At 42.3% G+C, this 14,828-nt stretch overlaps 1 protein-coding gene across 3 annotated transcripts in view; it reads right to left on the reverse strand.

Annotated features, from left to right (window-relative positions):
- CATSPERB (cation channel sperm associated auxiliary subunit beta) overlaps window positions 1-14,828 on the reverse strand; it is a 107,206-nt gene that overhangs the window by 28,837 nt on the left and 63,541 nt on the right. For all 3 annotated transcript variants that reach the window (XM_053889706.1, XM_019462055.2, XM_053889705.1), the window contains 3 exons: window positions 14,632-14,786; window positions 12,086-12,240; window positions 321-511 (listed from right to left, as the gene is read on the reverse strand). In XM_053889706.1, coding sequence (XP_053745681.1) covers window positions 321-511; window positions 12,086-12,240; window positions 14,632-14,786 — 501 coding nt within the window. The remainder of the gene's footprint in view (window positions 1-320; window positions 512-12,085; window positions 12,241-14,631; window positions 14,787-14,828) is intronic.

Consider the following 14,828-nt stretch of genomic DNA (forward strand, 5'->3'; position numbering starts at 1 on the left):
TTTCCGTTTTTTTGTTTGTTTGTTTGTTTGTTTGTTTTACTTCTCCTGAATACTGCTTATGATGAAATCAATAACATTACAGGCATAAAAGACAGGCACTAGTGTCGGTGAAATATTAATGAAGTTATAGTTAGGGTTTGTTATATTAGAAACCAAAACTTCCTCCAGGAACCTGAGTATGTAGACTTCAGCAGATTGTCAACTGGACAAAATTTTGAAATATACTGTTTTATAAGTATGCATGAACAATCCTCCTAAAAAGATAATTCTTCATCTTTTTTTTTTAAGCTATCAGAGATGTGCTATATTATTACACTTACTTTGCGGTTGAAGAGTAAGTTTATAGGTGACATTGCCAGTTTGAGTAATGGAAAGGGAACTAGACAAACAAGAGCTCTCGTTCACTTCTTCTATTCCAAAAGGGTCTATCACTTCCACAATAATAGAGGACAAAAATCCTTCGGTAAGGTTATGTTGTAGTATCTCTCTTATATAAGCTGTTCCAGTTTTCCTAAAGACCAAAGCAACAAATATCAAACCCATCTGGATAAAACAGTGGTGTAAATGAGCAAGTTGGTGAAAATATGGTTTAGAAATATATCAAAAATGGCTAACAAATGAGTATTTGATTATCATTTATTCAACCTCACTAGCAATCAATGAAATCTCAACTACTGCAAGTAGATACAGTTTTTCACCCATCAGAGATCAGCAAAGATTTTTATTATTTATTTAGTTAACGTTTATTTATTATTGAGAGACAGAGAGACACAGAGCATGAGCGGGGGAGGGGCAGAGACAGGAGAAGACATAGAATCCGAAGCAGGCTCCAGGCTCCGAGCTGTCAGCACAGAGCCCCGCGTGGGCCTCGAACTCACAAACCGGGAGATCATGACCTGAGCTAAAGTCGGAGGCTTAACTGTCTGAGCCACCCAGGCGCCCCAGCAAAGATTTTTAAATGACAGCGTTCAGGAGTGGCAAGAATTGAGTGGAGATAGGCACTCATCCACTACTGATGGTTTGTAAATTAGTACAAGCTTCCCAGAAAGCAGACTGACATTGTGCATGAAGGGCTCTATCATTATTTCCCCTCTATGATTCCATAAGTCTACTGACAGGGCTGTATCCTAAGGCAATAACTTGAAACGCAGAAAAAGAAAAAAAAGCTTTCCACACAAAGATGTTCATCATGGCATTATGATGAAAGTTAGAAATAAGAAATACCAACAATCAGAGAATTAAGTAAATGATAATACATGATCTAGTTAGAATAGATGTAACTATTAAAATCATATTTAGAAGTGTTTTTCCTTATATAAGGAAAGTGGTCATGTTCTAATGTCTAAATGAAAGAAGTAATGTGATCCGTGAGCGTGGAATGTTTTTCCGTTTCTTTGTGTCCTCGATTTCTTTCATAAGTGTTTTAAAGTTTTCAGAGTATAGATCTTTTACTTCTTTGGTCAGGTTTATTCCTTGGTATCTTACTGCTTTTGGTGCAATTATAAATGGGATTGATTCCATGATTTCTCTTTCCGCTGCTTCATTATTGGTGCATAGAAATGCAACAGATTTCTGTACATTGATTTTTATATCCTACGACTTGGTTGAATTCATGTATCATTCTAGCAATTTTTTTGGTGTAGTCTTTCAGATCAGAAGAACAAATATTGTTAAAATGTCTATACAACCAAAGCAGTCTACACATTCAATGCAACCTCTATCAAAATAACACCAGCATTTTTTCAGAGATAGAACAATCCTAAAATTTGTACGGAACCACAAAAGACTCCAAATAGCCAAACTAATGTTGAAAAAGAAAAGCAAAGTGGGAGTCATCACAATTCTAAACATCAAGCTGTATTACAAAGCTGTAATCATCAAGAGTATGGTACTGGCACAAAAACAGATACATAGATCAATTGAACAGAGTAGAGGACCGAGAAGTGGACCCACAACTGTATGGTCAACTCATCTTTGACAAAACAGGAAAGAATATCCAGTGGAAAAAAGACAGTCTCTTCAACAAATGGTGTTGGGAAAACAGGACAGCGACATGCAGAAGAATGAAACTATATCACTTTGGTACACCATACAACATAAATTCAAAATGGTTGAAAGACCTAAATGTAAGACAGGAAACCATCAAAATCCTACAGAAGAACACAGGCAGCAACTTCTTTGACCTCAGCCACAGCAACTTCTTACTATACACATCTCCGGAGGCAAGGGAAACAAAAGCAAAAATGAACTACTGGGACTTCATGAAGATAAAAACCATGTGCACAGAGAAGGCAACAATCAACAAAACTAAAAGGCAGACTACGGTATGGGAGAAAGTATTTGCAAATGACATATTGGATAAAGGGCTAGTATCCAAAATCTATAAAGAACTTACCAAACTCAACACCCACCCTGCCCCCCCCCCCCCACCAAATCCAGTTAAGAAATGGGCAGAAGACATGAATAGACACTTTTCCAAAGAAGACATCCAGGTGGCTAACACACACATGATAAAAATGCTCAACATCACTCATTACCAGGGAAATACAAATCAAAACCACAATGAGATACCACCTCACACCAGGCGGAGTGGTTAAAATTAACAACTCAGGAAACAACAGATGTTGGCAAGGATGTGGAGAAAGGGGAACACTCTTGCACTGTTGATGGGAATGCAAACTGGTACAGCCACTCTGGAAAACAGTTGAGGTTCCTTAGAAAGTTAGAGATAGAACTACTCTATGACCCAGCAATTACACTACTAGGTATTTATCTAAAGGACACAAAAATACAGATGCAAAGGGATACAGGCACCCCAGTGTTTATAGCAGCATTATCAACAATAGCCAAATGATGGAAAGAGCCCAAATGTCCAAAAGCTGATGAATGGATAAAGAAGATATGATACAGATATAGATGTAGATACAGACACATAGATATAGATATATGGATACATATACAGTGAACTATTAGTCATCAAAAAGAATAAAATCTTGGGGCGCCTGGGTGGCGCAGTCGGTTAAGCGTCCGACTTCAGCCAGGTCACGATCTCGCGGTCCGTGAGTTCGAGCCCCGCGTCGGGCTCTGGGCTGATGGCTCGGAGCCTGGAGCCTGTTTCCGATTCTGTGTCTCCCTCTCTCTCTGCCCCTTCCCCGTTCATGCTCTGTCTCTCTCTGTCTCAAAAATAAATAAAAAATGTTGAAAAAAAAAAAAAAAAAAAAGAATAAAATCTTGCCATTTGCAACAGCATGGATGGAGCTAGAGTGTATTATGCTAAATGAAACAAGTCCATCAGAGTGATTTCACTCGTACGTGGAACTTAAGAAACAAAACAGGTGAACATATGGGAAGGGAAGGAAAAATAAAATAAGATAAAAACAGAGAGGGCGGCAAACCATAAGACACTCTTAACAGTAGAGACCCAACTGACGGTTGATGGAGGGAGGTGGGTGGGGAGATGGGCTAGATGGGTGATGGGCATTAAGGAGCACTTGTTGTGATGAGCACTGGGTGTTGTATGTAAGCGATGAATCACTAAATTCTATTCCTGAAAACAATACTACACTGGATGTTAACTAACTTGAATTTAAATAAAATCTTGGAAGAAAAGAAACAAAGAATAAATGAAAGAAGCAAGGCAAAAATGGTAAGCAAAAAATTAAAAATGCATATTTAAAAGGATTAATTGCTAACTCATCAAAATGTTTACAGTTGTGATCCTAATTTTCTTCTTCATGTTTATCTGACTCCTAAGAAATTTGCAAGGAGCAAGTCCTTTACAGTCAAGGAAAAAAATCCATTTAAAAAATGTTAACTTGAAACATCCACATGCAAAAGAAAAAAAAATCTAGACACAGACTTTACACTCTTCACAAAAATTAACTTGAAATGGATCACAGACTTAAATATAAAATGCAAAACCATAGAACTCATACAAGATTAACATAGGAGAAAAATCTACATGACCTTGGGTATGGGGATGACTTTTTAGATATAACACTGAACTTATGATCCATGAAAGAAAACATTGATAAGCCATACTTTATTAAAATTAAAAACATCTGTTCTGTGAAAGACACTGTCAAGAGAATTAGAAGACAAACCACAGACCAGGGGAAAATATTGCAGAAGACACACCTGATAAAGGACTGTTACCCAAAATGAACTGTAGAGAAGGAAAAAAGCCTTTTTTTCTTTTTTTTTTTTTCCTCTACCACCCTAAATTCTGAACCTGAGGGCCTGGAAATTAAACTGACAAAAGACAGATTACAAGAAGAAAACAAATAGAGTTTATTTTTCTAATGTTTATTTATTTATTTATTTATTTATCTATCTATTTATTTATTTATTTAGAGAGGGATAGAAAGCAAGTGGGGGAGGGGGAGAGAGAGAGAGAGAAAAAGAGAGAGAGAGAGAGAGAAAAAGAGAGAGAGAGAGAATCCCAAGCAGGCTCTGCACTGTGAGCACGGACCCCGCCGAGGGGCTTCACAAACTGTGAGAACATGACCTGAGCTGAAACCAAGAGTTGGATGCTTAACCAACTGAGCTACCTGGGCGTCCAACAAACAGAGTTTATTAACCTGTGTGTCATGTTTATACACTAGAGAAACTTCAGTGATGAGGAACTCAAAGGGGTGGTTAGAACCTGAGGCTTACAAAGCATTTTAACAAAGAACAGTAAATTCTCTGAAAAGTGACAAGGCAAAGGAACAGGGGTTTAGGCTTTCAGGAGTGCCAAACTGGAAAAGTAAATATGCCTCTGAGGGAAACTAAGGAAAGAGAAGTCTTGTTTAGTAAGACTGGTTATGTAGATTCCACTCTGGCCTCTGGGCTTAAAAGAGTCTCTGGAGATTAGGAATCATCTTGCCTTTCCTGGTGGGGAGGGAGAGGGCAGAGATTTTTTTTTTCTTTGTGTGTTTGTGCGCACACGCACGAGCTTAATTGCTTCACTGTTTTTCTTTGTTCTTTTTTCTTTTGGTAAGATGAGAATTCAGGAAAATGATAAAAATCTATGCTCTTCGTTAGAAGACCAGAGGAGAAATAAAAGCTCTTTCATTTATCAGTTGTGTGATGCCTTGAAATGCCTATCCCTACGAGTCACAGTGTCCTTACGTGCATTTCATTAAAGGGGCAACTTGGGTTTAAAGTCAGAGATTTTTTTTTTCTTGTATCTGCTTCTTCTCAATTGTCTTCAGCTGAAAACAATCCTCACGCCAAGCTGGAATATTTTGGGGTGGCATATTCTGATCCCCTACAATATAAAGAACTCTTAAAACTCAGTAATAAAAAAAATCAACCCAATTTAAAAATGGGCAAATGAACTGAACAGACACCTCACCAAAGAAGATATACAGATGGCAGATAAGCATATGAAAAGACGCTCCACATCATACATCATCAGGAAATCCAAATTAAAACAATGTTGAGATACCACCACACCTATTAGAATGGCCAATATACAAAACAGTGACAACACTGAATGCCTGCAACAACACAGAGCAACAGGAACTCTCATTCATTGCTGGGGGCAATGCCGAATGGTACTGACACTTTGGAAGACAGTTTGGCAGCTACTTATAAAACTAAGCATATTCTTACCACGTGATCCAGCAATCACATTTCTTGGTATTGATCCAAGTGAGTTGAAAACTTAAGCTCACACAAAAATCTAAACAAGGATGTTTATAAGAGCTATTGTTCATAATTGCCAAAAACTTAGAAGCAACCAAGATGTCCTTCAGCAGGTGAGTGGATAAATAAACTGGGGTGCATCCAGACAATGGGATATTATTCACCACTAGGAAGAAATGAGCTCTCAAGGCACGGAGAGACACAAAGGAAAGTTAAATGCCTTTTACTAAGTGAAAGAAACCAACCAGAAAAGGCTGTATATTTTATGATTCCAACATACTGTAATGACTCCAACTGTATGACATTCTGGGAAAGACGAGACTATGAAGACAGAGAAGAGACCAGTGATTGCTAGGGGTTATCTGGGAGCGAGGGATGAATAGGCAGAGCACAGGGGATTTTTAAGGCAGTGAAACTCCTCTGTATGGTACTATAAGGTGGGTCCATGTCATACATTTGTCAAAACCCACAGAATATAGAACACTGAGAGTGAACCATAATATAAACTATGGACTTTGGGTGATGATGGTACGTCAATGTAGGTAATAACCGTACCACCATAGTGCAAGACATTGACAGTGGGGAAGATTGTGTATGTGGGTACGGAGGGTGGATGTATGAGAACTCTGCACTTCCTGTTCAGTTTTGCTATGGACCCAAAACTTCTCTAAAGAGTAAAGTTTCTTAGGGGCTCCCATGTGGCTCAGTCGGTTGAGCTTCTGACTTCGGCTCAGGTCATGATCTCACGGTCTATGAGTTCGAGCCCCGCGTTAGACTCTGTGCTGACAGCTCAGAGCCTGGATCCTGCTTCAGATTCTGTGTCTCCCTCTCTCTCTGCCCCATCCCCGCTCATGCTCTGTCTCTTTCTGTCTTGAAAATAAATAAAACATTAAAAAAATTTTAAAAAAGAGTGAAGTTTCTTAATGAGAAAAAATGACCCTCGTTGCCTCTGAAGTCAATGACCAATGGCCAGGCAGACACTTTGACTTAAAGCTGTTTCTCCCCTTCTCCACTCGAGTCTCTTTTACTCAAGTGTCTAGGGTTTGCTGTTGGGGGTAATTAAGCTCTACTGTTCTGGGAGAGGTAAGAAATCAGTGGGGTTTTTGTTTGTTTTTTTTTTTTTTTGAGAGAGAGCGAGAGAAAGGGAGGGAAGGAGTATGTGAGCAGGGGAGGGGGCAGAGTTAGAAAGAGAATCTTAAGCAGGCTCCATACTCAGAGCAGAACCCAGTGTGGGGCTCGATCCCACAAACCTGTGAGATCATGACCTGAGCTGAAATCAAGAGTCAGACACACAATCAACTGAGTCACCCAGGCACCCCTAGTTATAAGACTTCTGATTTTGCTTTAGAGGAAGAAAGATCAATCCAACAAGAAAACAAAGGAAATAAAGCACAAAGTCATCACTCTCCATAAGTCCATTAGAGAACTAAGGTCACCAACTAACATGACCAACTAACATTAAATCCAGGGGAATAAGCCATTCCAAGGAGAGTCTGAACACAGGAAGAGACTTACCAATAGAAGAGCCTGGGAGGGAGAGACCCAGTGTTGGCCACAACACAAGCAAGTAAGAATTGGTTAAAATTGTTAAAAAAAAAAAAAAAAAAAAAAAAAAAAAAAAAAAAGGAAGCCCGAGTATATGCTTGCATTATGAGTTTGGAGAAGCTAGGGTACCTTTCAAAGGGGTGTCCCCTTTGAACTCACAAGTTACTTCCTTCCCATGGGCTTTCCCAGAGGCTCATGAGAAAGACAGGGGCAGGGCAATAGACCAGAGAGACCCCCTGGTGGTGGTCCAGGCAGCATGGAGGATGGGAGGAAACAGGCATCAAGCATCACCCACTTTCTTGAACTTTATTTCATAGGAAGCAAAAATTTCAAGCCATGGGAAGCAAGATATTAACCACTTTTGCACAGTGGCCTCCAAAGAAGTGATCAGTGCTGGGAGGGGTGGTTGGAGGGTGCTGGCACTGAAGCCCTGCTTCCCTCCCTCCTCCCCTCCCTCTGTCCCCCTATATAGCAAAAGCTTGAAGCTACTGGGAGATAGGAAGCAAAAGCCATGGGGCACAGGCAAAGACACATCAGGATGAGAGAAGTATAAAATAATAGCACTCGACCCATTATAGAGGGTCAGGAAGCTGTCTTGTGTCTATAGTTCTGGTAGAATTATCTAGGGGTGTCTGGGTGGTACAGGTAGTCAAGCATCCAACCCTTGATTTCAGCTCAGGCCGCTGTCTTAGCACCTTTTAGTGAAAAGACTAGACTGTTCTTTTTGCATTCTTATCCAGTGTCACATTGGTTGTCCATAAAATGAATGTCTCTTGGGGCGCCTGGATGGCTCAGTTGGTTAAGCATCTGACTTTGCCTCAGTCTTGTGGTCTGTGAGTTCAAGCCCCACATCGGGCTCTGCACTGACAGCACAGAGCCTGCTTGGGATTCTGTGTCTCCCTCTCTCTCTGCCCCTCCCCTGCTTGCACATGCTCTTTCTCAAAAATAAATAAACATTAAAAAAATTTTTTTAAAGCATTATCTCACTGTGAGGAGAAGAGCTGGAAATTTCCACTCAAGATTGAATCTCAGATACCAGGCAGAATTTGGCTGCAAGAGGTAATTTCTATTAACAGATTATTGTTTTTTGGTGTTTTTTTCCCCCTCCCTTAATGGAACCTGACAAGCTGAACGTAACATTTAAATGCAAGGACGGGGCACCTGGGTGGCTCAGTTGCTTAGGCGTCCGACTTTGGCTCAGGTCATGATCTCGCGGTTCGTGGGTTCAAGCCCCGTGTTGGGCTCTGTGCTGACAGCTCAGAGCCTGACGCCTGCTTTGAATTCTGTGTCTCCCTTTCTCTCTCTGTCCCTTCCCTACTCACTCTCTGTCTCTCAAAAATAAATAAACATTGAAAAAAAAATTTTAAAGCAAGAACAAAGGCCAAGAAAAACCAGGAGGGGTTGTTACACAGAGTTTTAGTCACTGTGACAAAGGGAACATGAATACTCCAGTGAAGCAGAAGAGAGACAAAAACAGACTCCCTCACACATGGACTCATCACATGTTGCAGGGTGGGGGGAGCCCACATCAGCGGGGGGAAAGAGTGACTTCTACAGATGGCTGGTTATACGTATAAAAAAAGAAAGAAATCAGTTCCTACTCCACACGACACACATTGGTGCTAGATAGACCAAACACTTAAAAATGAAAAGCCAAACTAAGACTATTACACGAAAACACAGGAGAGTTGCCAAATAGATCGTGGTGTATTAATGTGAGTGAATTACAGATGCATCAATACCGAGGAATTTAAAAAGCATATCGCTGTATGGAAAAGGCAAGTCACAGAAGAATAATACATTTAGCAAAACCAAATAGTATGTTTTGATGCATGGGTACATGTTAAAGCCATAAAGAAAAAAATGTGTCAATGTTCACGCAGAAATCAAGATGATGCTGATCTCTGGGGGACCAGGCCTAGTGTTGGGGTGGGGAAGAAAGGAGACCTTCCCAGGGGGATTGCCCAAGGGGTCGAGGGAACCAGCAGGGTGGACAGGTGGAGTAGTGGCCTTGTCCCTTCCAAAGGACTCTGGAGGTCTCCATCAGGAGGGCCTCTTCCCCCTTTATTTCACCTGCTTTCTCTCCCCCGAACTCTGGAAGGGCTAGACACCATAAGCTTCAAGGGAAGAAGATACTAGAAGCTGAAAAATAGTAAGAATGAGCAATACCCCACCTCCCCCAGCTCCCCAGTCCAGGTCAGGCCCAAACAGGGGCTGGGAAACAAATTTAAAATGGGTAAGAATTTGACCTCTCCTAAAACACTGGACAAGAAGAGAGTCACGTGATTCTTAGACTGACTTAGACATTTTTAGACCAAGGAAATATTCACCTGCCCTCGAAGAGAAAAGTTATGGGACTTGCCTGATATTCATCTAGAGATAGAACGGAGGGAAGTCCACGGAGGGGCTTGAAGGACAGTAGGAGGAAAATTAAAGGTGGCCTCTCCAGCTTATTCAGTGAGCAAATTTCACATCTATCTATCCAGTTACTCACATAATTAGAAGCCTTCAATGCCTCTCCTTCACCTGGAATGACATCTAACCCCCCAACCCCATCCCCGCGGGACTCAGAAGGCCCCACCCAACCTGGCTCCACGGTCTTGAATGACTTTTCTCCTCCTTTCACAACACTGAAGTCACTCTGGTTTTCCTTTGGTTTCTCAAACACACACCATGTTCCCATTGGCCTGGGGGCCTTCTACGTGTTGTCCTCTCAGTCTGGAAACTTCCCCCCACCCCTCTCTTCATCCGCATTCTTCTGTTCCCATCATAAGCACCACTGCCCCCGAGCAACCTTCCAACATCCTCCAATAAGGGCTCAACCCTAAGGAAAACACTCTCTTGATGGCCCATGCTCTTCTGCTGTCAATGGCGTGAGTTCAAGATGTGCGTGGGTTCGAATGTCATCTTCGCTGCTCTATGGTATCCAGAGTGCCTTGCACATAGTAGGTTTTAAGCAATTGTTTGTGGGAAAATGAATGAAGGGCTCACCCTGCTCCAGCCCCTAAATACCTAGAATCTGCCTTGGCCCATTGCTAACTTTGGAACCTTGGGTCCCAAATCCTTGACCAGTCCAGCTGAAGTTTGGCTTTCTTCTAGTTCTCTGACCCTGGCTCTTTTCTCCCATTTCCTGCCTTGGAGATGCCCATTCCCTGGTTTCCGCACCAGTAGAGCAAAGTTAGAATCTGACCCCAGAATGTGCTGTTCTGATTTTTAAACACAGGCACCCTCACTTTTCCAGAGTTCACCTTGTGCCGCTCCACTTTTAGGAAAGACCAACATTAGCCCTTGTTTTCCCTAACTGAAAGAAATCCCAAGAGGATGCCCACTTCCACGAGAAGAGACAAAAAGTGAAAACAGAATCCAGCTTTGGTTTTGCAGTGAGCTGAGCCCTCATAGGGGCAGCGCACATCCCCAGCAGCAAGAAGGTCCCGCCGAACTCCTCCTCCTCGAGCTGCACGCAGCATTCTCTGCACCAAGATGCCAGAGGGTTGACCTGTGCGAGCAGCTGTGGTTTATCTCCCTTCATTTTGTGCATCCGTTAGCAAGATATGTCGTAAGGCATCAGAAAAAGCCTAATGGAGGTTATTTTTGGGGTCTGGGAATGCTCAGAAATTTTTCCATAAAAATTAAGAGTAATTGCGTCTTTACGCCAGTTTGGCTTCCAAAAAGTTTCACAGGAACACTCTACTTTTGGATAGTGAGGGGAAACTTGTATTTGGATCCTTAAGAGGATCATATGCTTTTTAAAATTATTAGGATATAAAACACTAATATTAACATTGAGATTATATTAATCATATGTTAGTCTTTTAAAAAGTGATTCTGTATGTTTTCTACAAGGACGTGCCTATGTAAACTGAGTGGTGGGCACCTGGGTGGCTCAGCTGGTTAAGCGTCGGACTTCGGCTCAGGTCATGATCTCGCAGTCCATGAGTTTGAGCCCCGAGTCTGGCTCTGTGCTGACAGCTCAGAGCCTGGAGCCTGCTTCGGGTTCTGTGTCTCCCTCTCCTCTCTGCCCCTCCCCTGCTCATGCTCTTGCACTCTCTCTCTCTCTGCGCACACACACACACACACACACACACACACATTAAAAAAAAAAAAGACTAAGTGGCTTGGAAATGTCACACACACAAAATCCCAGGTACTTTTCTTAGACACAGAAAGTTCTACCATCCTTGTGTGGGATAGGGGGACTGCTACCAGCATTTGTTCCATCCTATCCAATTTCAGTCTTTACCTCCATCTCTGCGTGAGCTGCCCCACGGCACATGAAGTTGTTGGCTACGCGACAAGGTGCAAACCGATATCCCGATACAAATATAGTAAACAGATTTCAATCTGGTGGAGACACCTGTTTGGAGTAGGGTGAGTTTCTTCTGGTCATCTGAAATTGTTCCTTTTCTGGTTGTTAGATTTTCGGGGTTGTAAAATTCATAGTGGTCTTCAAAGACGGTTTTTAGCCCTAAAGGTAGTTTTAAAGGTCCTGGGCTCTTGCTGTTATCTTAGAAGTAAGCGTGGCTGAGAATACCACATACCCTGCTGTGCAGTATTTTGTGCAAGATGACCTTCGCTTTGCTAGATGTGTCTGTCCTTAGTACATGTGAGAAATGCCCTGTAAGTGAGCAGTATAGACAAGCAGTATCCAGTGTAGCCCAGGACATCTTTGATTACTCAAAGACGAAATCTTTGATACTGAAGGTGCTGACGTGATCAATCGTGTTTCTGAACTTGGGGCATCAGTCAAGGCACCTTGGAATCTACCAACGTATGTGGGCTTCTGAGGTATCGGAAAAAGATATACTCTATCTGGTACAGCTAAGAACACGACTCAAAAACGTCGGCTCGGAATTTAGCGTTTAGAAACCAGTGTGAAATCTAAATACATGTGAGGCAAATCAGTCCCTACCTGGAGTGTATCACTTTTCCCAAGTGGATGTTGCTGAATTTCTTGGTGTATCTACTTTCCTGAGGTTCGTTTGTGGGGACGTACGCAAAAAAAACCACTTCTTTTAAAGTGATAAACTGTGGCGCGAGTGCAGTTTCGAAGCCCATGTCAGGAGGCTGGAGTAGGAAAAAAAGAAAACAGTGCATCTAAACTACTTTATACTTCAATTAGGGCAAAATGCAAATATGAGATTTGTTTCCAGTTCAGGTCAAAACAGGACTGTTTTTGTTCATCAGTAGGAGTAATATTTCAACATGTTCTGTTTGAATATCCACACGTGTGTGAGGGATAATATCTTCTCCTGGTGCGGAGGCAAATTCTGGGAAGTAAGATTCAGTTTGGGACCTTGGCAGGAGCTGGAGTGGAAGAATGCACCGAGGCATGTCTTCCATTGTGTGCGAGGGGTCTGGAGGGGCAGATTTTGGAGCTCGGTTCTTACTGGAGTTGTTTTTTGTTTTTGTTTTTTTACAGGAAGGGGCTGTGGCATACAGCTCCTCACTTGAAAGCCGCTGCTCCCACCGCTGCATGCCAGTGACCCCACGGCTGCCAGTGACCCCACAACCCCCCTGCTCCTGTGCTATAGCCTTTCTCATTTCTTCTGTTTCACAAGCCTTTCCCTATAGTCCACGCCAGCACCACTGCCCCAATTTCTGACCCGTAGTGTCTTTCCAACACACTCTACTCTGATCCTGATCCTGTCCAGCTTGGGGAACTTTGAGGACCATCCCGAAGGGGGTGTTGTGGTTTGACCTCGTTGTTATGACATGGGGAGTGGGGGTGGTAGGTAGTGCAGACTGGTTGGGGGTGTGGCCATTCAACAGTGCCTCCAAGACCCATTTTCTGTCATGTCTTGTCCCCCTAGTGTCTTAAACTTGGGAACCCACTGAAGAGGGGAGAGAGTGGGAAACAGATGCCAGGAGAATAGACATGAGACAGAATCAGTGTCTTAAGGGCTCTCGAAAGGCTGAGAGTGCTTTAGAGTTCCAAACACCACGGGGTGCCTGGGTGGCTCAGTCAGTTAAGCATCTGACTGTGGCTCAGGTCATCTTGAAGTTTGTGAGTTCAAGCCCTACATCAGGTTCTGTCCTGATGGCTCGGAGCCTGGAGCCTGCTTCACATTCTGTGTCTCCCTCTCTCTCTGTCTTCCCCTCCCCAACTCTCCCTCTCAAAAAAACAAATAAAGATTAAAAACAATTTTAGAATTCCTAATGCCATTCTAGCCTGGGAGTGACAAGACCACCTTATGAAAAGTGTGTACAAGTTCAATGAAAGGCAACACGCTGGGCCTGGGACCTGCTGTCTGGGTAAATGTCAGTGGTGTGTGTGATTTGGGGTAGATTATTCAGCCTTGCTTTGCCTCATTTTGCTCATCAGTAAAATGAGGATAAGTAGCTGTTACAAAGATTTAAGAGAGCAGAGCAGTGCTCGGGACATAGAGCCACGAAAAAGCCAGTGGTGATTTTAACCCCGGGAGGATGCACGCACAGCTTGTCTGGGGGAGAGAGGTGAGTTAAAAAAAAAAAAAAAAAAAACCCCTATTTATTGGCTTTTGATTTTAAGAATGTAAACTTTCACATAAGAGAACTAAGACATTTCCTACAAATTGTGAAGTTAGTGAAAAACTGTGGAATCTGCTTTTTTGGCAAGTTCCACCCTCCCCTCATGTCATTTGATTTGTGTCTATGCAGAGCCCACACGGCAGACTGGCAACTGTACAGAAAGTCATATGGCGGCATTTTACAGTCACAGGGAAGTTCCCGCCACCCTCTCTAGGAATATCTCGGACAGGGAAAGCAAAGACAACAACCTTTCGGCCCCAGTCTTGGCCTGGTAGTTTGCAGTGATCTGTTAAAACCAGAGTCGGCCTTTATTCCATTTCCTTTAGGCCGAAGGGAAGGTTTTGTTAAGCCCCAGTGAACACAAAAACCTTGTTCTTTGCTGATACACTCAGGAAAGTTCATTTCATGACCGTGTGCCCAGTGATGAGTTCTTAGGCACATGCACCATCACAAGTGGCACATTATACATTAAAATTATTAGAACAACTCTTTGCACTGTCACCTGTGAGGAAGTCCTATATTAGTATCAGAAAAGGAAAAAAAAATGAAGGGGCAGGGTTAATATGAAAGAGGAAAGGTAAACCACTGGGAAAAATGGAACTCATATTTCTTGCTCATATTTCTTGGGAGGTAGAAAACCAAACCTATCGTGACCCTGGGTTGGAAGTAATAGGTCTAAGTAATAAGCTTAGAATATCTGGTCATGTTGCTCTGAAGATAGTCTGGGTGGAGTTAAATCTATAGAACCCTGAAAGGGACTGGGAAGAAGGTTTTGGAGATGTTCTCTGCTATCTGGAGGCTTTTCCTATAGTCAAACAGAGCAAAGTGCATTAATACGAGTTTGTCCCAAGGAAAATACCTTCCTGTTTTCCCACAATTCCGTGTGTGGAATGTGGTATATGTATTCTTAAAGCAAGGTGAACAGTTTCAATGCATTATATCACTAACCTGTCCAAAAATACCTTTAGAATTTCCAAAGGCTGCAAATGACCCACCAGCTTCAAAATGGTCTGGAGTCAGTTTATGTATGAAACCCATGTGGTCATAGTATAATGTGAAGATATTGTCATTAATAGATCCGATTTTACTATATCTTCTTAATCCTACGAGGAAAGAAACAGAAGTCTCTTGATGTTGATATAATA

This window comes from Panthera pardus, unplaced genomic scaffold, assembly GCF_024362965.1.
Source record: "Panthera pardus isolate Hobbes unplaced genomic scaffold, ASM2436296v1 HiC_scaffold_24, whole genome shotgun sequence".
Lineage (NCBI taxonomy): Eukaryota > Metazoa > Chordata > Mammalia > Carnivora > Felidae > Panthera > Panthera pardus.